Source organism: Engraulis encrasicolus, chromosome 7 (genome assembly GCF_034702125.1).
Source record: "Engraulis encrasicolus isolate BLACKSEA-1 chromosome 7, IST_EnEncr_1.0, whole genome shotgun sequence".
NCBI lineage: Eukaryota > Metazoa > Chordata > Actinopteri > Clupeiformes > Engraulidae > Engraulis > Engraulis encrasicolus.
In genome coordinates, this window is record NC_085863.1 from 49063808 (window position 1) to 49088807 (window position 25000).

At 43.8% G+C, this 25000-nt stretch overlaps 1 protein-coding gene across 2 annotated transcripts in view; it reads right to left on the minus strand.

Moving 5' to 3' along the window:
* The window catches only part of gria1b (glutamate receptor, ionotropic, AMPA 1b), a 74108-nt gene that overhangs the window by 187 nt on the left and 48921 nt on the right, over positions 1-25000 (minus strand). Inside the window, exons 12-16 of one of the 2 annotated variants that reach the window (XM_063203807.1) lie at positions 12590-12788; positions 11018-11265; positions 5522-5636; positions 3626-3760; positions 1-1106 (exon numbers count right to left, since the gene is read on the minus strand). The exon at positions 1-1106 is cut by the window's left edge and continues 187 nt beyond it. In XM_063203807.1, the coding sequence (XP_063059877.1) occupies positions 933-1106; positions 3626-3760; positions 5522-5636; positions 11018-11265; positions 12590-12788 (871 nt within the window). In that variant the 3' untranslated portion in view covers positions 1-932. Of the gene's footprint in view, positions 1107-3625; positions 3761-5521; positions 5637-6261; positions 6377-11017; positions 11266-12589; positions 12789-25000 lie in introns of both variants that reach the window. The other variant, XM_063203806.1, reaches the window with a different exon arrangement.

Here is a 25000-nt window from a genome sequence, read left to right on the forward strand (position 1 = left end):
ATAAGTCCCTTCTTAGTTGAAAAAGAAATCTTAGGAGGTTATCAGACAAGAAAAAATGCTTTCAGGAGGAGCAGGGCGCCACGTTCTCAGTGAGACTTCTTTTTTTTCAATTTGATATGGGTGGGAGAATGCAACAATGTAACACACAAAAGTACATTAGGATGGAAGACATCATGACATTGATCATGTGCAGTCGAATAAGCCTTAACTAGCCAACACATCTGCTCTCAACCTCCAGTTCCCAAAAATAAACAAACATATCATGTTTCCACTGCGTATGGCCTTGAATTACAAGTGGGCTTGATGTGACCAGAAAAGAAATTTAAAAAAATAATAATTTGGGATGCGGAACGATTAGCCCAAAGTGTTGGTGTTGAGTATGAAGACGAAAAAGGTAAGGCAGACCACACAGAGTATTTTCACATGACTATTTCAAATAGCAAAGGAAAAGAGAAGAGAAAACATGTCTGGCATAGTGCAAGAGTCACCATTTTTTTGGGGCAACTCCCCCCCACCAACTCACAAAAGTGTGTATGCCTTTTTTAAAAAGTCCCAAACGGCTCCTTTATTGCAGCAGAAGAGTTCCAAACTTTTGTTTTGTTTATCTATTTTTATATTATTTTATTTTTTTATTTTTTTTGAAAAAAAATGGAGATCCTCCCCTTCATCTTTCCTGTAGGAATCCAAAGAGCGCAGTCAGTGAATCCATTTGGCAGTAGTTCAGTAGTGGCGGGTGAGCGGAATACCGCAGTGCAACATTTTTTTCCTCTCCCTCTCTCTCTCTCTCGCTCCATTTTCCTCACACAAACTCTCTTCTCTCTCTTATCTTTCTCTCCTCTCACTCTCGTTTTCCCATTCTCTCTCCGCAGTGTGCGCCCGACCGGCATTGAGCTGAGCTGAGCTGAGCGCGGTGCGGTGGGGTGCGGTGCCCGTTACATGCCCGTGGTGCTCAGGCCCATGCCGGCTGCTTGGCCCATGCCGCAGGGGAGAGTCTGTGAGGCTTTGGGGAAGTCGTGTGTGACCACGCGGCCGTTCTCGCCACCGCCGCTCCCCGAGCCGCTGATGCGACTTAGCGTGGAGCTCAGCATGGCCGCGTCAATGATTTGCTGCGAGCAGGAGGAGTAAAGGGGAGGAGGAGGAGGAAGACGAGGAGGAAGAGGATGAAGAGGAGGAGGATGAGGAGAAAGACAGTGGGGAAGGGAATGGATGAGATGGAGAGGAGGAAGAAGAGGGAGTGGAGTAGTAGGAGGAATGTTAGGATGAGGAGGTACACCAAGAAGAGCAGGAGGAAGAGGAGGCGGAGGAGGAGGATTACATGCAGGAGGAGGAGAAAGAGGAGATGGAGGAGGAGGAGGAGAAAAAGGAAGAGGCGGAGGAAGAGGAGGAAGTGGAGGACGAGAAGACAGGCAGTTGGAGAAGGAAGAGGAGGAGCAGGAGGAGGAGGAGGATGTGGCGAGGTAGGAGGAGAAGAATGAGGAAGATGAGAGGGAGGAGGTAGAGGAGGAGAAGGGGGAGTAGGAAGAGGATATGGAGATGGAGGAGGAGGAAGATGAGGAGGACAGGGAGAAGCAGTGGGAGGATGAGGAGGATAGAAAGAGGAGGAGGAGGAGGAGGGGGAGGAGGAGGAGGACGACGAGGAATGGAGATGAAGCAGAGGAAAGAGAAAGAGGTGGAGAAGGAGGAGGAAGAGGAGGGCAACGAAGAGGAAGAGGAGGTTGAGCAGGAGGGGTGAAGAAAGGGGGTGGACAAGAAGAGAGAAAAGAGAACATTTTAGAAAACTAGACAGGCAGTGAGAAGTCAGATGTGTTGTGGTCAGATGAGTCCAAGTTTTTTATGGGGCCAAAAAAACTTTTCAGAATTCAAGCAGTAAGCAGTTGGGGTTTGGTTTGTGCTCCATCCCATCGTCCTCTGGAATGAATGCCATTTGCAACCCCAAATCAGCCCACTCGCAAGCTGGCCTTTAGGGGCTAACCCCAATGTTATGGGGAATCATGACTTTCACTTTAAGGGAGCTCTATGAACCTCAAGTCAATTATGAGCCCTTTTAAAATGCATGAATCATAAACGAGAAAAGTATTGATAGGAGCCTTATAAGAGGACAACACAGTCACTTCAATTCTCCTGAAGGGAATTAGTATTAATGGAAGTACAGTCTTGATCCATCTAAAGATTTCTCATCATTCGCCCCTGTCTGTTCGCTTTAAGCAATTCTGCCGCAATCGAAAAATAATAGTGCTTTCCCCCCTTCCCCTCCTTCTCTCCCCATCTCCTCCCCTCCCCCCATAACAATAATGAGAGCAGTAGTGTGCTTGTGCTTGGAGCCCACTCTCTTTCACATTAGTTTATCATAATGAAACCCTGTAGGCCCAAAACTGTGGCTAATGATCTGGATGCCGGCTTGTACATCCTTGCTGAATAAATGATTTAAATCCTGCGCACTTCAATGGATCGCAGAGATTATCTTCCTGGGTCGACGCAGACTAATTGGCCTGTTCAGGGCAGCGAATTACTGTACGGCTCTGATACTTTTTAAAAGTGCGCAGTTACACGATTGTCCAATGAGTCCTGTAAATACTTTTTCAAGAGCACTGCCATTTGGACTCTGAAATGAGCTCTGGCAAGGGTAATAAGCCTTCAACAATAACATCATTGAACTGATTACAGTACAAAGCGATACAGTATGACATATACATTTACTGTAAGGTCATGCAAAGGATAGCTCTCAAACACAATGACTGATTTTTACACAGAATACTGTATGTTGCATCGTGTGCTACAGTAGCTAAGCATGTATTTCAGTTACGGCTTGCATGTATTTGACACATTGGATGTGTACAGATGCACTGTATTAAATCTCTAATGTTGTGTGATGACACATTTTCACATAAAATACAAGCAGTGGTATGCATTGGCACTGCTCTTACGATTCGATTTGATTACGATTTGGAGGCAACGATTCGGTTCGAATCGATTCAGTCCGATTCTACAATGCATTGCAATGCATTAGATTTCTACGGAAAGCAAGGCAATTTTTTCATCAGTAATGAGGCAATACAAGCAGTCAGATACTGAACAATGTTTTATTTGCTGTTGTTTAATGCTTTGAAGTACTTGAATTTAATTTAGAGTTCATTTGCTCCAGAAATGCCCACGGAAGTAATTGAAACTTAAAAAAATATGTCACATCAATTATGATATTTGCCGAATCAATTATTGAATTGTCCTGCCTTGCATCGCGATGCATTGCTGAATCGATTATTGCTGACATCACTACAAAGCTGTATATCTATGCATGTATCTCAGTAATGGCATGCATGCATGTGTTTGACACACTGGACGTGCATGTATTGATACTACATGTATTGGTATTGATTTCTCAGTTTCTCTATTTCTTTATTTGTCAGTAATGACATGCATGTTTGTGTTTGACACAACTAAACATGTTGTATACGTTTGTTTTGTACAGTACAGTACTGTATAAAATACAACAACCTCATGGTAATGCGTGCATGTGATTCATACAACGGAACATGTACGTATGTACTGTATGTAGGCCTACAGTATAGTACTACACTGTATAAAATGGTAATAATGTGCTGTATTGTACAGTATAAAATGACAATACCTTCATTCTTTGCGACTCGAGTCTGGACTTGTAACAGAACTCGACCAAGGCCACGAGCATAGCGAGCCCCAGGCCTCCGATGAGGATGTAGAAGACTCCGGCCACATTGCTGAGGCTCAGAGCGCTTGTCTTATCCTACAGGGCAACACATACTCACGGTCAGCTTCACATAAATGCCATGCTTGCAAGAACATCCAGAGATTATATCTACAGTGCTATTATGCAACTTGTATTCTGCCTGTTGGTAACACATACGATAAACTGACAGAAGAATTACCGAACAGAAATGTCATTTGTGGAAACATACAACTTGTGGCTCGTCAACTTGTTTTGTAAACAATAACACTAAATATTAATACTGAGCTTATGACAGAATTCACAAAAACGCACATGCAGGTTCATGCACAAATCACATTTTCTTGGATAAACATCAATCTGACTGACTGATCGTATTCACTCAGTATAGAGAACAGACACTGTATGCAATTGCATCATTAATGAGATACAACTTCGGCGAGGGAAAAAGGGCTTATCTCTGATGGAACTCCTCTGTACAGTATCTCTGAGGCATCTTACATTAAAAGCTTCTGTTATTCACTAGATTTTTACATTATTGGGGAGGGCCATGCAGTGGTTGGGCTGGGTGGCAGAGTGTGGGGTATTAGCAGTGCCGCGTCTTTATCCCAAGGCTCATACATATAAAAACATACAGTATACTACAGTATACACACTATAAATGCTAAATTATTTAATGCTGGGGACCATATGCATTGTATAGGGGAGGCCATTGGGAGTTGCTAGTCCTGTACAGTACACTAGTTAGCAGTGGTGGTTATGGGCACCATCATCATCATCATCATCATCATCACATGGCGGCCTGAGGGGGGGCATCAGTGTCATGCATCGACTTGGCGACCGCCTTTGAGGTCTCATCCAACAGCATGCACAGTGTCTTGGGACGGACATGGTAGGAGAACACCACTGTCAAGGGAGAGGGGTGGGGGGTTGTGTTGCTTAGGGAAGCAAACCAGTTATGAGAAGGAGGACTGGGGGTGTAGGATTGGGGTGTGTGTGTGGGTGGGTTTGGGGGTGGGTGGAAGAGTGTTGGGTCGAAGGGGTTGGATTGGTTTCATCTCATAGCCTTCATCTCCAAACTGTCATTTGCTCTGGGTTTTCTCAGAAAACGAGGCCCGCGGAGCAGTAGCACCACAGCGAGCCTTTCGGATGAATAGAGAAAAATAAAAAAACGGAGCACGGGCTTATCGGGGGTCCGTGGGTGGATTCGGTTGGAGTGGCCACAGCATGAAATAAACAACTGGCATACATTTCTTCTTTTTTTCACGTTTCAAAAGAAATGGTGATTGAAGAGGCAAGTGTTTGAAGAGCATGGAATTTGCGCGGGGCCTTTGAAGTGATCTCTGCTGTGTGCACATTAGGCGTCCTCTCCCTGAGGTATTTACGTTAGTTACTTAGTTTAAATGTTTAATTGAAAATATGGATATCTGAAAATGTCATGCTGTGAGGCTCCATATTCAACTCTCAATGTCCCAGCTCCTTTAATGTTCTGTTAAGTGGGGAGAGCAAAAACGGACACATTTTAAATGCGCAAACAGTGTGTTTCCTGGTCAATGCCTTGCTATTGCGGTACACTTTACGGTGGGATCCAAAGACCTCAATTGAGTTTCTTAAGATTATGGATCGCCAGGTCATTTGTTAATGGATTTCCGCATGGTTGTTAGTGGCGAGACATCAGAGTCAATGTGAGCAAATGGCAGATTGGAGGCAAAGTGCCTGGACAACTGGAGTGGCAGAGGGGGGGAGGAAGAGAGACCTTTGACGAGGCATTAATGCTGGATCTCGATCGGTGTTAGATAGAGGACCAACGTGTGAACTGACCTTTCTTCCGGAGTCCTTGCTTCCACACTCCCCTTTATCGTACCACCATTTGTTTTTCATTTTGTCTAAGACGGCTTGCTCATTGAGTTTCAACACCGCTAGGTTTACGGGGATTCTTCAACCGGGGAAATAACATAAATAACATTAAGCATGTTATCTTATGTTATTCATCACATTTTAAACATACAACCCATAATTATGTATAGATGTACACATATTCTACATGTCTCTATATAGAAAAATAAATCACAATCACATATTGAAAATAAAAAAATGTCACTTTCAAAGTGATATGCATTAATACTCCATCTAGCTTGGCTTACTTTCTCCCTACTGCAAGATGTGTATTACAATATCACTTTGGGTAACCGGCAAGGCGTGAAAACACTCGGTTATGCACTCTCCCCCCCTAATTTTGTATTCATGTTGTCGAACAAAACACCTTAAGTGAGGCTTCTGAGTATTCTATTGTTGTTGCAGCATTTCTTACACCTTCAAATTTCATTTCAGTCACCCCATTTTGCAAAGAGAAAAGTTCGATTTTGTTTTTTCTCACAAGGTAAAAAACCCAGAAAGTAGTTCCTATTAGATATCATTCATTCTGAGAGAAGCCGTCGCTCCCAGTGACGCAAGTTCAGCGATGATTTGAGTGAGTGCGACCGGCGTGTTTTGCTAATGCTAGTTGCCGGTTACCCGCTGTCGCCGTGGTTACCCGCTGGTTCACTCATACTGGCTCTGACCTTGGAGTCCCCGCCCCCGCTGCCGCACTCTCCCTTGTCGTACCACCATTTGTTTTTCAATTTGTCCAACAGGCCCTGCTCGTTCAGTTTAAGTACTGCCAGGTTTACTGCATTTCTTGAAATGATAATAAAATAGTTCTGGTCAGACATAATGGAGGTATGAGCGGCGAGTCAGAGGTGTTATTAGTAGAAAACGTAAATTTTGAAAGTAGATGTAACAGAAAAAAGTGAAAAGTAATAAATCTGATTATGTTACCTGGCACTGCGAGTTAAAAACAGAAATCAACTGTTTTTGGTTTGTAATGTGTAAGACGAATGTTTTTGTGATCAAAAGTGTAGCAGATTTTACCAAGCAAGACAAGAACTTTTGGAAGAGAAGTACATATAAGGGTTACGTATGCTTTGCATTTGAAATCAGAGGACAAGGCTCCTACCCAAAAAAAATCACCAACATCTACACAACAGTTTTAAGTCCTTTAAAACGGTAAGCAAGCTTAGTTGGGTCATTACCATAGTAATATCCCAAATTAGCTGAATATTTCACCTTTGTTGCGCCGAGTTAAAAAAAATGTTTGTTGTAAAAGAAAAAAAAAACACTAACATGATCTAATTACAGCAGTTCCATTTATCCTTGTTCCACTGATGAGAATCCAGAGCATCCGTAACACCTCACAGACCCCACTCCTATTCTTCATCTTTTTTGGTACGGTACACTAGGCTAGAGCCGAAACTAATGGGTAAATCCCCTTTACTCTGCATAGCAGGGAGATGTGCCAAGCAGTAATGGAAACACTCCTAACCTATGAGTGAAGGGCCTATTGCCCTATACATTATATACTGTACATAGCTCTAGGCTAGAGGTGTCTTTCTCAGTAAAACCCCTGAGTTCCTCCATGCCCCTTAGGACAGACAGGGGCAGAAGGAGCTCAGTATGCTAATGAATGAAGGACAGCATTGTTTACACAGATAAATGCACAGTTTTGCATATGGAGCATCTCAAAAACAGAAATATCGTCTCAAGACATGACTAGTTTTTAAACCAAGACAGACGTGAAATGGCGAGAGTGGAGAAACTGAAAGGGTTGAGATTATGAAATGAAACGGCAAACGGCTACTACAGGAGATGCAAGTAAAAGACCTTATGGGTAGCACATGATAATATTGGCACATGATTGCCAGCGAACATCAAAATGCATGGAAATAATGTAAGTTATATATCAGGAGATACAACAAAGATACACTAAAGAATTGTGATAATTTACTGATGGTTTTGGTAGTCCTTTTCTCCACGTGGGCATTGAGTAATGACTAAGAAAATGTCATATAATGGACAGCCTTACAAGAAGTCTCTGAGAAAACAGAGCTTTATCAAGATCAAATTTCACATTTACTATAACAGAACAAAATCAGGCATTAATATCTAGGTTTACATTTGAACTCAACAAGGTGAGGTGCGCAAACACGCCAACAAGGTCTTAACAATGCAAGTGCAGCAGTTCATTCTCTGGCATGTTTAATTTTTTTTTTAACTCAGTAAGACACGACACGTTATCAGAATGGCAATGAATGTGGAAATGTATTACTAAAGGCCCTGTGTACTGTCATAGTGGTGTAGTACAGTATGGTAGTTATTTTTTTTCAGTGACTATTAGAGTGTGTACTGTCATAGTGGTGTAGTACAGTATGGTAGTTTTTTTTCAGTGACTATTACAGTGTGTAGTGTCATAGTGGTGTAGTACTGTGGTGACTAGTACTCCGTTCCACACAGCATGCATTAAGGTCTACAGTATGTTGGGGGCTTTTTGGAATTTCTTTTCCATTGGACAATGTGAGAGGAGACAGGAAGCGAGTGGGAGAGAGAGACGGGGGAAGATTGAGGAATGGCCTAAGGCCGGAATTGAACCCGGGTCCCCAGCGTTCCAGTATGGTGCCTAGAGGCCAAAACCACTGGCACGTGTGATAGCACAGCCACAAAAGTATTCAGATGTGCACACATTATGGGGGTGGCGGGCATGACAAAATTGCCCTCCATTTATCCGCACCAGGCTGCTTGGATCGCTGTTGTTCTCCTACTCCCACTGCACGTACAGTATTGCACAGCCTAGATCTACAAAAATGCATTGCGCTTTTTGATCATATGTGTGCATTTGCAGTTTGGGTAATCAGCTGCACCATAGAAATGTTTCATAATATATGCAGTACAATCCAACCTAATCTTAAAAAAAATATATCTGTGTGCTCATTCCCCACCAAGTCTATATATGGTGACCAACTATCAGACACACTCAAACACTAGCTAGCATAATAACACACACACACACACACACACACACACACACACACACACACACACACACACACACACACACACACACACACACACACACACACACACACACACACACCTCAGTGGAGAAGGATAGCACTGAATAATTCAGGCTATGAAGGCAGCACATTGCCCCCTGTCATGCTCTGGCTAGGTGAGATGGTACTAATGAACCAATTCAGTGTTGCTTCAGCTTGGGCTCCAGCTCTCTTGCTAATGATCTTTCGGGCTGGGCACACACAGGAGCCCTGTCTTGTGTCCACACTGACGCTAAGCCAAATGTAAACACTTTCACTGCAGAGAGAGAGAGAGAGAGAGAGAGAGAGAGAGAGAGAGAGAGAGAGAGAGAGAGAGAGAGAGAGAGAGAGAGAGAGAGAGAGAGAGAGAGAGAGAGAGAGAGACGGAGAGTCTAACGTTGGGGGAAATTAGCACATGTACTTTCACAGGTAATACTTCAGTGGTAAAGCACTTTGGAAACAGTGCATCAGATTATCACAAAATGTGTCTTGCAATATTTGAGGACTACGGTTAATGGGATTACCTAATGACTCCTTTTGAACAGCTTCTATTCAAACCATTGACAAATTAAGAAGCTCTATGTTCAAATGAAGAGCAGTATTTTTCAAATTGGCAACCTTCTCACCAAGACCAAATGTTTAAATTAGACAGATTTTTTCGGTTAATATTTCCTCTGCTGAAATTTGGAGGCAACATAAACAATATTATACTCTACCTACACAATTGTACGGCTATATGTCAACAACCAAATATAAAAGACAAAGTAAAAATGGAGGACTCCAGCATAAGCCAGTGACTACTAGAAATGTTTTAGAAGGCTGCAGTTGCAGTTGAAGTTCCTTGCAGCTGTCTTTGCACACCCACATGAAGAAACAGAGATAAACCGTAATGTATTCTCTTGAAAGCCCACCTGATCAATCTCACGTGGATGAAGTAACAGATCAGTGTCTTATAGGAGAAGCGTTTGGAAATCACTCTGGAGAGACTATTACTAATGTATGAGGTGGAGGCTGGGGCCAGCCGTGAGAGTATCTCACAGAATCTTTCAGTAGGGCTATGGTGTAGTCTAAGTAGAACGCAGGTATACGCAGTATACCCACCTGAAAATGTCAGAGATTTCAGTATACCCACCTAAAATTGATTGATTCAATAGTATACCCACCACAAAAAAAGTAGACTACACCACTGTATAGTATAATAAAAGAGAACTGAAGAAGAATCTAAAATGTATTTGGAATTCTATTGCAACAGCACAATGTTACAGATGTTCTAAATGTACATTTTAACTCAGGGCCATTCAAATTTGCATATGTCAGTAAATGTTTACAAGGTATCTATGCATCTTTCCTTCTGCAGGTTATCACATTATGCTGTCGTTACAGGGCTGTCTGCCCTTCAATGCCACACCTGCGTATCCAACTAAAATCCCCCAGAGTAATTTAGAACCTTCAAAAGCTCTCAAACTGCCTTTAAACACCTCATAGCTAGTAATATTCATCTGTCCAGAGTGCTTCACCCAGGCATACACATCATAAAAGTGACAGTGAATGCTTGACTATATCATGTGATATATTGGGAGGAGGAGTGATATAAAAAGATGGAATTGATGGATTTGGAGGGTAAACGTCATGATGAGCTTCAGACGTGAGCAGGGTTAGGGAGGAGTTTGGTGGCAGAGAGAGTGGAACATACACAGTGAATGAGAGGGGGTGAGAGCATGGACAGGGAGCAGGAAGGGTACAGAGGAAAACAGAACAGAAGAGAACAGAACATCACAAACATTCCAGGTTGCTAAGAGGCAGGAGAGGAGTACATCAAAGGCCCATAGGAGGGGAGCTTCCTCATTTTGGCACAAGCTTTTCAAAACAATCCTTTTTTGAACTTCACTTTTTTAATTATTGAATTCCTGAACTCAAAAAGTCTGAACTAATTGTGTTGACAGATTTGGAGCTTGGGAAAATTAGTAAGCCCCCCGCCCCCCAAACACACACACACACACACACACACACACACACACACACACACACACACACACACACACACACACACACACACACACACACACACACACACACACACACACACACACACACACACACACACACACAAGGAGGATGAGTGAAAACAGTGCAGGCATGTGTGTGCGTGTGTGTGTGTGTGTGTGTGCGTGCGTGCGTGCCTGCGTGCCTGCATGCCTGCGTGCCTGCGTGCCTGCGTGCGTGCGTGTGTGTGTTTGTGTGTGCGTAGGTGCGTGTGTGTGGGTGGGTGTGTCCCCCCTCTCCTGCCTCAGTTGAGTCTGCATTCACAAATAATATCATAAGCCATACAACAGAGGATATCTATGGGCTAGACCGGACTCTACAGTAGTGACATTGGTTGGTTGACATCAAGGTTGTTTACGTTGAGTGTTACCTTAAAGAGGATCCCTTGGGGGTGGCTACCCCATAGCCCTTTGAGTCTAGGTTACCCCCGACCTTCATGGTGTCGCAGGGCTTGCGTTGCTCGATGTACTCGTTCATGGTGGACTCCAGTAGGTAGGCGTACTTGCCCTTGGACTTCCGCACGCGGGCCACGCCGTCGTTCGTCGACTTGACGAACACCGAGGGGTCGGCCGACTTCATGTACGACCACATCTTCTCAAACACGGCAATCTTTGACCTCTGTAGAAATAAAATGCAAAAGTACGTTATTTTACTGTTTCTGTTTTGTGTATCTACATAGTACATATGAACTTCTTCCCTGTGTTGAAGAGGCATGACACAATTCAAAGCCTTGCAGAGCGTTGCAATGTTGTGGCTAATCAAAACTCAAGCTGGAGGAGAAGGAGCTGGCAGCAGTTGAACCTGGTAGTAATATTATGTACTTGGGCTGTACTGTACATAGCTAACCCTAACCTTAACCCTATGTTACAGCATAAGTAGACTACATTATATCACATGCTATTACACTACCTGTTGTCTACCCAGTACAACCGCACACCGAAGCAAAACAAATCTGCATTGTACTATCTATCTGTCGGCCTTAAGTTCATCAACTAGCCTACATAAACTAATGCTGCGTGACAACGTCAAAAAACACAATTCCAACCGTACTCCAAGTACTACGGTTTGTAATGGAAACACAAACCAGGCTGACTCAACACCACCACTCAGCTCAGCACAACACAACACTACACGGCCGAGTTGTATGTGGAAAAGTGCCTAGAATTGTGGCTGATTATTGAAACCGGGTTTAAATAAAGGGTAACCAAACGTGCACCTATTCTTCATCATACAAGATAACTATCCCACATGCAGGAGAAATAAAAACAGTGAAATGTATTCATGTACAGTGTAGAATGATTATGGAATCATATCACATGTGATTCCTCATTACGCATTCTCCCTCGAGACCCTTTTTATCACTGTCGCGGATGCAGTCCACAAGTTGATAAGTACACTATTGTAGGTGTGCAACAACTGAGGCAACTGCCGTACTCTATGGCACCACACTGCAATTAACACAGATGTGTTGGATGAGTCATCATGTCGGAAAACTCAAGTCAGTTGTTTTGTCTGCGAGAGACGATAGGAGTGGGAGCCGAAAACAAAACAAGCTGAGGGGCTGAATCACAATGTAGTGTCTACAATAAAACACTTCACAGACAATACAATAATATAGAGAGATTATGTAACAGCGACAAGCAGATTACGTACACGCATGCAATGCGCCTGCAACAGTGTTTGGGTCTTTGTGCTAGTGGAGAAATCTATGCGGTGTGAGTGCAGTGGCGACGACTGATTAATTTCAGGGGCTACACCTCTTATTTTTCTAATTTTGTTTTTGTGTGATCCAAATTGATCCAGACAACAGGCTATAAAGATATCAAAAGACATTAACTGATACATACAGTATAAGCAACATTTTGGCACAATCTACATTGTATGTCTGTGCTACGTAGTGTTAGGTGACTGCCAGCGCACTACAAAATGTGAGCATCCACACCCTAAAGAACTCCTTGGTGGATCCAGCGTCCAGGGTGCCGTAGGCGATCTCCGTCTGCTTGGCCAGGTCCTCTGCACTCTCGATGGGGGACACCATCCTCTCCACGGTGAGGAAGGCCGCCAGGTTAGCCGTGTAGGAGGAGATGATGATGAGGGTGAAGAACCACCACACTCCCCCCACTATACGGCCTGAGAGAGATCTGCAGCGACACAACAAGACAAAACAGAGAACTTATCAAGCTTAGGGTGGGGGAAAACAGAGTAAAGCACTGTTGACAGAGGCAATAAAAACCTTAGTGTAAACACCACGACCACTGCTCTGCAAATTAAGCAATTAATTGGAATCTCTCTCTACACACATCCTCTAAATAATTAAAAGGCTTGAGGTATGGGCAGCATCCAGATTCGCTCAATAACATGAATGCGTCTCATCTGGCAGTAGGGGGAAAATCTGAGGCTTATTTAGACCCTGTACACATACAGTACGAGTATTTTATTTCTAGATGCGTCCATTTTGACTTTTCACTTACATGTAAACAGAGCTGTAGTAGAAATAAGATATTTTAAAACTGTTTTCTAAAACACACCTGTAACTATTGTGATTTTTAAAAATCCACATTCTGTGGATCAAAACATCAAACGACGTAATGAAGACCTCAAATATGAAAGGCAACACTGTGTGAAAATAACTCCTGCCAAACGGGTTGAAAATTCAGCTACAGTTCTTAACTGAAGCACATCGCCTCGTGTGCCTCAGCAGTGATGTTGGGGTTTTTTTTGGTACCAATTAGAATTTCAATTCATGCCGGCGCAGGATTACGCAAGTCAAGACGAGGCGAGAGGAAATTATGAAAAGGCTGCGTGAGAGAGTGAGTGAGTTGAGAAGAAGGAAGGCTGATGAAACATGGATGCGGCTGTGGCAAACGGCGCTAAGAACCAATAACATGAAAGAGAAAAAGAGAGATAGAGGGAGAGAGAGAGAGAGAGAGAGACAGAGAGATAGAGAGACGAGCGGTGATAAGAACCAATAACATGAAAGAGAGAGAAAGAGAGATAGCGCGAGAGAGAGAGAGAGAGAGGCAAACGGTGCTAAGAACCAATAACTCTACTCTGGTACGCAGGTATTTCAAAGGCAAGTATTCGGCTCCGCTTGGCTCGGCTACCCGGAGCACAACCGGAGAAACAACAGGAGGAAGACAAATCCGGCACATAAAAATAGCAAACTGTTGTTCTTGCTCTTAGATGCTGATGAGCCAGTCCTGGGTGTGAGACATACACGCAAGCACAAGCATGCACACACGCACACGCACACACACACACACACACACACACACACACACACACACACACACACACGCACACGCACACATACAGGCAGGTACACACATACATGTAGTCTACATGCAAATATATATGGGTAGATGACGGATAGGCAGCAAAAAACATTTTTTTCACAAAACATTGTTTATGAGGGAAAAAAGTATATGTCTACGTAGTGCAGCAATTAATCTTTCAAAAAATCCAAGTGGTCACAATGTTGGTCTATTCATTGATTATTTATTTACGTTGATAAAGCAATTTGCTGAAAATATGTCCTTTGGTGTGACGTTAAGAAATAAATATATTAAGTAATGTAGAAATGGCTTGATGGAGTTTTATGAACATTGTTACACTCTTCATATTTATTGCAATTTGTTAAAGTCTTAATTTAATGAGAAATTACCATTTAAGTATTTTTTTCCCATTAGATGTGAGATTATTAGAAACCTTCGAGGAAAAACAGGGATATCTTTCTTTTAAATGTTCAAAATTGTCCGAATTTATACTAAACTTTTCGGGACGATAATTTGTTCTTCCCTAATGCAATATTCAGTGTTTATCAAACATATTGTTTAGCTCAAACAAATATTTGAGCGTTTAAAACATGTCACACCGTAGGACTTTCATGTCACGCTAAAGAACAGAAATGCAAAACTGAGCCAGAAACAAATATATCAACATGATTATTTTGTCTTTTGATCATAATATAATGTTGTAATCAATATGGACCTACACTTTACACTTATAAGTCTTTGAATTGTCGATTATCAGCCTATCGTAACTCTTAATGACAGCCATGCGGTCATTGCATGTAACCTGCAGAGCTCATAAGACTCACACTGAAGGGTGACCTTGGCATGACCATCACACTTTTGTAGGTATGCTATGACTGTCACACCATTGAACCTGTAGTGTGTAGTGGCCAGTGCCTGTTTGGTATCTCAAGCTGGACAGCACATTTATGCTGTATATTGAGCTCTCCACAGCATACTTTATTCATCTATACTCCTCTAGGCCTATATACTCTCTCACTGATCTTTCCTTCACTGTTACCGTTATATTTTATGGTTTCAAAGCACCATTAATGACATTTTATATCATTTGACAGTATCTAACATCAACAGCAAATATTCATCAACAATGCAAAGCAACAAAGGCCAATAAAGGAATAAGTAATTTGAATACACAATATTTATCTAGTCAAACAACAAAACAAAAAAAATATGTACTACCAGTTGTTTTAAAAGCTATTTCTCAAATATCTAGTCCATTGGTGTGACCTGTTTGTCCTTTGGTGTGATACTCCAAAGTGTCACACCATAGGACTTTTACCATCACACCATAGGACTTTTACCATCACAACATAGGACTAGCTTTTGAGTTAATTTAAAGCCATGTCGTTGCCAACTGAAATACAATTTCACCTTTAGTAAGATGCATTTTCATACATCTACATAAGAAAAAAATATGACAAATGTACACTATTGTCAAAATGTATTTTATGGCTGTCACACCAAAGGACTACAAAACTAATACATCTTGTGGTAGCAAAACATAATTGATTGACTGAAGAACTCTGAGAGAAAAATCTAAAATCCACCCTCGCCATTGGCTTCTTAAGGGTCTAAAGTCACAATTTATCTACCGCTGGAGCTTCAACAATAGATAATTATCCATAGAATTAACCCAAAAAATGATGTCACACCACAGGACATTATTTTCTGCGACAAAGTTTCATAAGTCCATACGGTCTCAGAAAAACAGGGAAAAAATTAAGCATTGCCACTTGCTAAAATAGACACCTTGAAAAACATGCCAGGGTTGTTTAGACAAAAGACTGAGCTTTGATTATTTATTTAAAAATGTTTTAATATGGAGAACCAGGCTTGCCTCAGTCACACCATAGGACAAATGTGACATTTGACTCAAAATTAAGTATACTTATTTAAGCTCTGGATTTATTACACATTACTTTTTCACAACAACAACATTAGTTTAATCATTTAAAGCATTGACAATTTTGAAAGCATGAATTTACTTAATTTTAAGAGCCTGCGACAGCAAAATTTACACGTCACGTCATCTACCCACATACTCATACACGTGTCATGCAGACACACACACACACACACACACACACACACACACACACACACACACACACACACACACACACACACACACACACACACACACACACACACACACCACCACCATCATCATCATCATCACCACCACCACCGCCACCACTCCACAGAGAACAAGTTAGGACTCTACAGTATAATGGCGTACATCCCCATACACCTGTTTCCAAAGCCAGACTCCATGGCAATCATTCATCTGGAAAGCCTCGCTGACGCAAGTGCAGATACGCACGCGCGCACACACTCGCACACGCACACACATACGCATGTGCGTACACGCGTGCGCGCACACACACACACACACACACACACACACACACACACACACACACACACACACACACACACACACACACACACACACACACACACACACACACACACACACACACACACACACACACACACACACACACAAACACACACACACACATACACATGAAAAAAAGATCCACCATCCTTTTTAGCACCCAGCATCATCCTCTGTTCACAATACACCAAACGAAGTGGAGCGGGCTCAGAGAGAATGTGGAAAAGCCAGCCAGCGGAGAGGAGAGGAGAGCAGGCTCCAGAGGGACAGTGGTGGGCGAGGAAGACGAAGGAGAGGCAGCGACACTGAGGAAGGTATGGTACACCATGCCAAAGCTATACTTACACCGCCAGCACATGAAGACATGAGAGAGGAGGAAGAAGAAGGAGAAGAAGAAGAAGAAGAAGAAGAAGAAGAAGAAGAAGAAGAAGAAGAAGAAGAACCAAAGAAAGAAAAAAACAACATAAAAAAGTAAATGAAGACATGAGAGAGAGAGGGACAGAGAGAGAGAGAGAGAGAGAGAGAGAGAGAGAGAGAGAGAAAGAGAAAAAGAGATGAAAGAAAGCGACAGGAACAGAAGAACCAAAGGAAGGGGAAAAAAATAACGTTAGAAAAACAAGCAGCCAGTCAGCCAAGCGTAGCCCTCCTCGCCTGCATGGCTGTCTTACTTCAGCCTGGTGACAGCTAGCAGGTCTGTCCTATTTTTCTAAACCGCCTTCTGTCTGCAGGGCCGGTTTTTAGCATAGGCCGGCTAGGCGGTCGCCTAGAGCGCCATGTGAAGAAGGGGCGCCGAAATGGCGCTCTCCTATGCGTAATTTTGCGATATGGTTTTTTTTTATGAAGTCGCAATCAACAAAGAGTGGCGAAAGCGCTCCTCACGGCAAAGCGCCCCTCAGCCAATAGTAATATCTCTTCCAACTGTCTCTGGGAAGTCTGTGAACCAATAAACAGACAGTTCTGAGAAAGGGGGCGGGACGAGTGACAGCGTGCGGTCTATTTTGAATTTGGAGACTCACTCGAGAGACAGAGGGGGCAAGCGCAAACAGTAGTGCTGCTCTGCTGGATGGAGATTATTATGTTCTCATTAAACCACTCATTGCATGATGCAGGAGTTTCAGAGGGTGTTTTGGAACTGTGTGATTTAATCAGCAACCGTTTGTGATTATGGAAAGCCTAATAGTTATGAGGTTACTATTTGGAATTAGAGAGAAAAAGAGCTTTGTTTTTGATCAGAGAAATCGCTAGTTAGCATGCTAACATTAGCCAAGTATGCCAAGCAATGAAATCCAGTAAAGTAGCTGTTAGTAGCCTACTCACTACTCACTAACACCCACCTGATATCATAATACTTGCTTAGGTTGACAAGCATTGTAAAGATGGTGCAATGTTTAAAACAATTTTAGCTGCCATATCTCCTTCCATCCACATGAATTACCTGCTTGTTGTAAGCTTAAAAAAACATTAATTTCCAGACCAGAATGACATAGCCTACATTAATCATGTAACAGAACCATGCACAGCAGACAAGTGAGGCTATTTACTATATTTTGTATATTATGAAATTCAATAGCGTGACAGCTCTTCTCCCTTTCTCTCACCCTGTCCCTCCAAACACATAGCCCCCTTCTCATTCTCCTACTCACAAATGCACCACTATTTCCAGTCCAGAAATGAAATTGGTTTGGAAGACAGCACAAATGTGTAGCTTATTAAAATTGTTATGCTGCCATGCTTTGTGATGCTGTAGATAGTGTAGATCAATGCAGACCTCCTTGGTAGGCTTATTGTCTACACATGCATTTTACATGCAAATGTACTGTATCACTCTCCTGGCATTTCAATTTCACGTTACAATTCAAACACATTGATAACCTTCCTCTCATCTGGGGTTGGGGGCCCCACCACCATTACATCCAAGACACCACACAGTGAAGCTACTTTCATGCGACTCAATCTGATGTGTTGGTCGCCTGTCAAAAAGAACCACAAATCCATTTGATGAAAAACGGTTATTGTTCTTGATGCTATTTAGTTAAGCTTACTAAGGATATTAGTCTTGTGTTCTGTGAGGTATAAGAAAGATTTTTTTTTTCTTTCAAAGGTAGGGGGGGGGGGGGGCGCCAGAAATCAAACTCGCCTAGGGCACCAAATAAGCCAGAACCGGCCCTGTCTGTCTGTCCGCTGCCGTAATTTCAGCTCATGTGGTGCGAGTACCATTTCCATGCCCCCTTTTTTTTAACATCACTGCCCGCTGTCAGCAACCAGCCAGCCAGACAACCAACGCATACACAGAAAAAAAATCACAGGACCAATTCAGCACTATAGAGAGTACTCTGGGACCAAATACACTCTAGAAAGGTGTTAAATCGACTACAGAAGTGTTGAGTTAACACTGATGTTTTTTTTACTGTGTACGTAGCTGTCTGCCAGTAAGTAGCCTGTCGATTCCAAGGCTCTGGAAATAGGCAGTCGCAGGGCATTCACAGACAAAATGGTGCAAATCAAGAAGAACACATCATCATCCAGTTCCAGACAGACTTGCGCTTTTCTTGTTATTTTTAAAAAAGGCGACTTTGAATGCTTCTGGCCTCCTCTCTCACATTCACTCACACTCACACTTACACGCTTTTAGTTTTGCAGCCAAGAGGAGGCGGATAGGCGACGTGACGGCACTCTCAACAGGTCTATTTTGTTATCTCCCCTGGGCCATTGTCGCAAGTGAATAGACGCTCTGGCGAAAATTCACATTTGTAGGGTTTTTTTTTCTTGTTTACAATGCGGCACATTTTTGTTATCTCTATAACTGCTATGACAGAAATCACTGCTGAAATATACTTTTGCACAAGTCATGGTCACTTGTGCATTGTGCAACAACAATGTCACTGCATTAGCCCTAGAAAATGGTGTTACTGTTTGTGTTCCCTGTGGATTTGTGTAAACACTTGTCACAAATGGGTTTTTAGGTCTATAATACAATCTATTACCTTGTCCTTCACATTTTTTTCAGAGCGAGGTCTAGTTGAATACATAGAGATGGTGCACTGACTCCTTTTTGGAAGAGGAATACCAAAACACATCAGGCCTTCTATTTGAGGTGCAGACCATGGGATATGTACTGTACTTGCTGAAAGATGAAAAAGGCAACACATTCTGTGTGGACACTACTAGACCTCACTGCCATGAAGTAAACATGTGCATATCTTCTTTTTTCCTGGCTGCCTCTTACATTATGCCGTACTGTGTGACATGAACTGCAGTTTGACCATAGTATTACTGTAGTATTTCTTACTTCTGTATTACTATTTTGGACATGAAAATGACACAAAAATATAAACTTCACATGACAGCACTTCAAGCCTGCAACTTAGTAAAGTTTCTTTAATTAGGCTTTGCTGTGAGAGACAACAGTTCTCTCTGTTCCTGGCACATCAAACACCATCGAGAAAAAAAAGGTGTGATGCTATCCCCGTGCTTCCGGACAAGTTTGATGCCTCGGTTAAATAGCTAGGGTGTTGTCGTCGTGACTATTTCCAGACCAGGGGAAGGAGGGAAGGCCATGTTCTTTGTCACATGTGCGGTGACCGTGTCACCGTCACACTGCCTCTGTGTGTGTGACAGGCAGGGCTTGGAGCTGGGTCACCTCTACATTGTGTGTGATGTGCTGCAGGGCGCCAGGAGAGGTCAGAATCTGCATACGCACACCACATCTGGGTAACACAATCTAGATGCCATTAACCTTTGCAGTGAGCTGAAACGCTGGATCTGTTCTATTTACCCCCGCAGACGCATGCATTAGCAAAAGGTTAGTGGAAAAACAACGATGTTATATCTGTGTCATAGGCCGACCCTTACATTGGACGACTTACTGTAAACCATATCTAATATGACTTGTATATAAATGATCTTCAGTGCTATAGTTGCTCTCTCTCTCTCTCTCTCTCTCTCTCTCTCTCTCTCTCTCTCTCTCTCTCTCTCTCTCTCTCTCTCTCTCTCTCTCTATCTGTGTGTGTGTGTGTGTGTGTGTGTGTGTGTGTGTGTGTGTGTGTGTGTGTGTGTGTGTGTGTGTGTGTGTGTGTGTGTGGGCATACATGTATTGTACTATATTTGTGTGTATTTTCTGCAAGTGCGTGCAGGAGGAGAGAGAAGGCTTGTGTGTGGGCGCACATCTGTGAATCCATTGTGTGTGTACCCTATGCGTGCGTGTGTGTGTGTGTGTGTGTGTGTGTGTGTGTGTGTGTGTGTGTGTGTGTGTGTGTGTGTGTGTGTGTGTGTGTGTGTGTGTGTGTGTGTGTGTGCGTGTGTGTGTGTGTATGTGTGTGTGTGTGTGTGTGTGTGTCTGTACTACATGTGTACCCATTGTGTGTGCACAATGCACGTGTGCGCTGTATTTCCATGTATGTTTTCAGTAGTGCCACAGGGCACTAAAGCAGAAGTGACAGGCCAGGCCCCCAAGGCACAGGCAGAGGGGAGGCCGCCAAGGTGCCTGACCAGAATGGTCACACGAGCCCCTGGAACTTCACTGTTTGACCCACTCTCTTTCCATCTCTCTCTCTCTCTTTCCATCTCTCTCTCTCTCTCTTCCTCTCTCTCTCTCTACCTCTTTCTCTCTCTCTCTCTCTTTCCATCTCTCTCTCTCTCTCTCTCTTCCTCTCTCTCTCTCTCTTTCCTCACACAATGTGTTTCGCCTCCTGAGGGGGAACAGCCTTTCTATAGCCTTCCTTCCCTCCCTCCCTCCCTCCCTCCCTCTCTCTTTCTCTCCCTCTCTTTCCTTTCTCTCCCTCTTCCTCCCTCTCTCTCTTCTCTCCATCTCTCTCACACTTACACGATGCACCTCCTAAGGGGGACTTCCTTTCTATACCTCTCCATGCCTCCCAACCCCCATCCCCACCGCCACTGCCTCCTCTTCTCCACAACCACAACACCCCTCTTTCAAGCTCCTCTTCTGGGCATCATCTCTGCCTTTCTTCCCCACTGACCTCCTGGAGCTTCTGCTCTCACAGGCAGCAGACAGGCACGCACACACTCATACACGCACACACACACACACACACACACACACACACACACACACACACACACACACACACACACACACACACACACACAGACACTCACACACACACACACACACACACACACACACACACACACACACACACACACACACACACACACACACACACACACACACACACAGAGGAAAAGCTGTGAAAAACCTCATGCTCCAATCCCCAGCTGTCACGCCACAGAGAAGCCCTTTGAACACGAGTATCTCCTCACTTACTCCATGCCCCATTCATAATCTAATAGCAGCACACACAGCAAGGCTACAGCATATATACTGTCAGCCAGGGAAGCCAATATGGATAAGGGGAAAACGGATCAGTTGTCCGGGGCCCAGCTACAGAAGGGGCCCAGAATTGGGTTCTCATTACATGGTATGCAGTTTAAAGGGAATTTTTAATTCAACACTCAGAGAGAACTGTAGGACCATATACATTCTAGAAGATGTTAAATCGATGTTCTAAAACGTCGAATTAACACTGCTATTGTACTGTATTGGGTGCGAGGGCCTTTTCAGTTGACTTAATCCTGGGCCCGGTCGAAGTTGCTAGCAGCCCTGTATGCTGTAACACAGCAGCACGGCGTGCTGTAGCATACGCTAGGAAGACCACCCCCCTGCGAAAAACTAATGCTCTCTTCTCGGCAGAGAAATGAGGCGCCGTCTACTGTACTGCACATCCATAATAAAGGCTTTTGCAAATGCTATGAAAAATGAAAAGACGTCTTTTAAAGCTTCTCATAAAACGGACTGCTCTGGAATGGTAATAAACGCCATGTGAAAGGCAGAACGCTCCTGATCTGAATTAATAACAGTGCTGTGAATTTAATGAGTATTTTGCGATTATTGGCGAATCACCTATGCCGTTGGAGAATATCATTTGGCAAGTTTTTTTTTCTGTAACCTCTCATAGCAAAACGCTATATGAGCTACCGCATAGAGCATCGTTTGGAAAGCAATTTAAGCTACAACCTCAATGGTAGTGTTCTATACAGTTCTATACAGTAGTGTTCTATACAGTTCTATACAGTATTTTTATCCCCTTTCCATTTTCAAACTATGCGACTTCCACAGGACATCCAAGGTGTGCATGTGTGGTTGGTCGGTGGAGACTGCAAAGGACTTTGCATTTGGAAGTCAAGAAAACAGTACTAAATCGATTGCTCCTACTGTATGTGAAAATAAGGGTGCTACACAAGAACAAAAGTATTCATACTGTATATGCATATCATACATATATTCATATCATACATACATGAACATGTCGTTTGTATGCCACTGCAAGAAAGAAAACATGCTTTAGCCTAGGCAACGTTACACTGGATTAGCTTTCCACAGGTAACCTTGAAAAAGCTCTGAGTCTATTCCACGTTTCTGACAGCAGAAGCCGCGCTGCATTTTAGCAGACCATCCCTGACCCTCAGCGTCTACTTCTACTCAGCCGTAAGCCCTTATCTAAAACAGCTTTCAGCTTTCCATCCATCCCCACTCCTCTCTTACCCCAAACACACAGGCACACTGCACACACACACTGTACACCCACACACACACACACACACACACACACACACACACACACACACACACACACACACACACACACACACAACACACACACCACACACACACACACACACACACACACACACACACACACACACACACACACACACACACACACACACACACACACACACACACACACACACACACACACACAAAATCCATACAGACATCTGATAGAGCCCCCACACAAAAACCACAAGAAGTGCCAACGACAGCATGCATGCTCAAATGGGGCCAAGCAGATGAGCGCTCACAAGAGAAAGACAGGCAGAGAGAAAGGAAGAGACAGGGGAGGGGGAGGAGGGTGGTAGAAGACAGAGGGAGAGAGGAAGAGAAAAAGAGGGGGAGAGAGAGAGAGAGAAAGAGAAACAGACAGACAGAGAGAAAAGAGAAAGCACGCAAAGAAGGGAAATAGAAAAGTGAGAGTGACAGAGAGAGAGAGAGAGAGAGAGAGAGAGAGAGAGAGAGAGAGAGAGAGAGAGAGAGAGAGAGAGAGAGAGAGAGAGAGAGAGAGAGAGAGAGAGAGAGAGAGAGAGAGAGAGAGAGAGAGGAAAATAGCAAGATAGGGAGAGAGAAATAGAGAGAGAGAGATAGATACCAAGAGAGAAATAGAAAGAGAGACACCAAGAGAGAAATACCAAGAGGGAAAGAGAAATGGAGAGAGAGAGAGCAAGAGAGAGAGAGGGAGAGAGCAAGAGAGAAAGGAAGAGAGAGAGCAAGAGAGAGAGAGAGAGAGAGAGAGAGAGAGAGAGACAGAGGCAGGGAGAAAAGAGAGAGCATGCAAGGAAGGGAAATAGAAATAGAGAGAGTGAAAAAGAGAGAGAGCGAGAGAGAGAGAGAGAGAGAGAGAGAGAGAGAGAGAGAGAGAGAGAGAGAGAGAGAGAGAGAGAAAGAAATGGAGAGAGAGAGTGAAACAGAGGGAGAAATCCCCTTCAGGTGCAGAGAGGGAGCGACAGGCTGCCATCCTCCAGTTGCGAGCGAGAGGAGTCAGGCTCTATCAGCAGCATGTCAGTGTGAGGCGTGGGCGCTCAGCTCAGCAGGGATGCATGGAGCACAGATAGCTGCAGCCTGCCGCGCCGCAGCCGCAGCACACTGCTACCCCCGTAAACCCCTCCACAACCCCTCCACAACCTCCTAACAACCACTCCCACTCTCACTACTCATATACCCCCAGAAACCCCTCCACAATCCCCCATCAACAGATCCACAACCAATCCACATCCACAACAACCCCCCCCCCCACACACACACACACACACACACACACACATCATATTTCACCCCCACTCCTCCTATTGTAACCCCCCCCACACACACACACACATCATATTTCAAACCCACTCCTCCTATTGTACCACCCCCCCCCACACACACACATCATATTTCACCCCCACTCCTTCCATTGTACTCCCCCCTCACACACACACATCATATCTCAGCCCCGCTTCTACTATACCGCCAACCCCTCCATTCTCCTCTCATTATTCCACATTACAGGGCTCGGCGCAACAGTGGTGGGGAGGAGAGGAGAGGGGAGAGGAGGGGAGAGGAGAGAAGAGAAGAGAAGAGAAGAGAAGAGAAGAGAAGAGAAGAGAAGAGAAGAGAAGAGAAGAGAAGAGAAGAGAAGAGAAGAGAAGGGAAATGAGAGGAGAGGAGAGAAGAGGAGAGGAGAGGAGAGGAGAGGAGAGGAGAGAAGAGGAGAGGAGAGGAGAGGAGAGGAGAAGAGATGGCACAGGGTAGGAGAAGAAAGAAGCGGAAAGGGGAGGAGAGGAGAGAAGGAGAAGGTGGGAAGGCACGGTAAGGATAAAGGGGGATAGAGGGAATAAGAGGGGGATGGAACGAGAGAAAATAGAAGATTGGTGAGAATGGGGGGTGGATAAGATGGAAATGCAGTAGAGAAGAGAGGCAAGGTGAGGAGAGAGGGGGTTAGCCACAGAAAACCTGTGCAAATAGGAGATTATGGCTCCCATGCCAGAAATCCCATAAAAACACTGTGGAAAGGAATCTCTC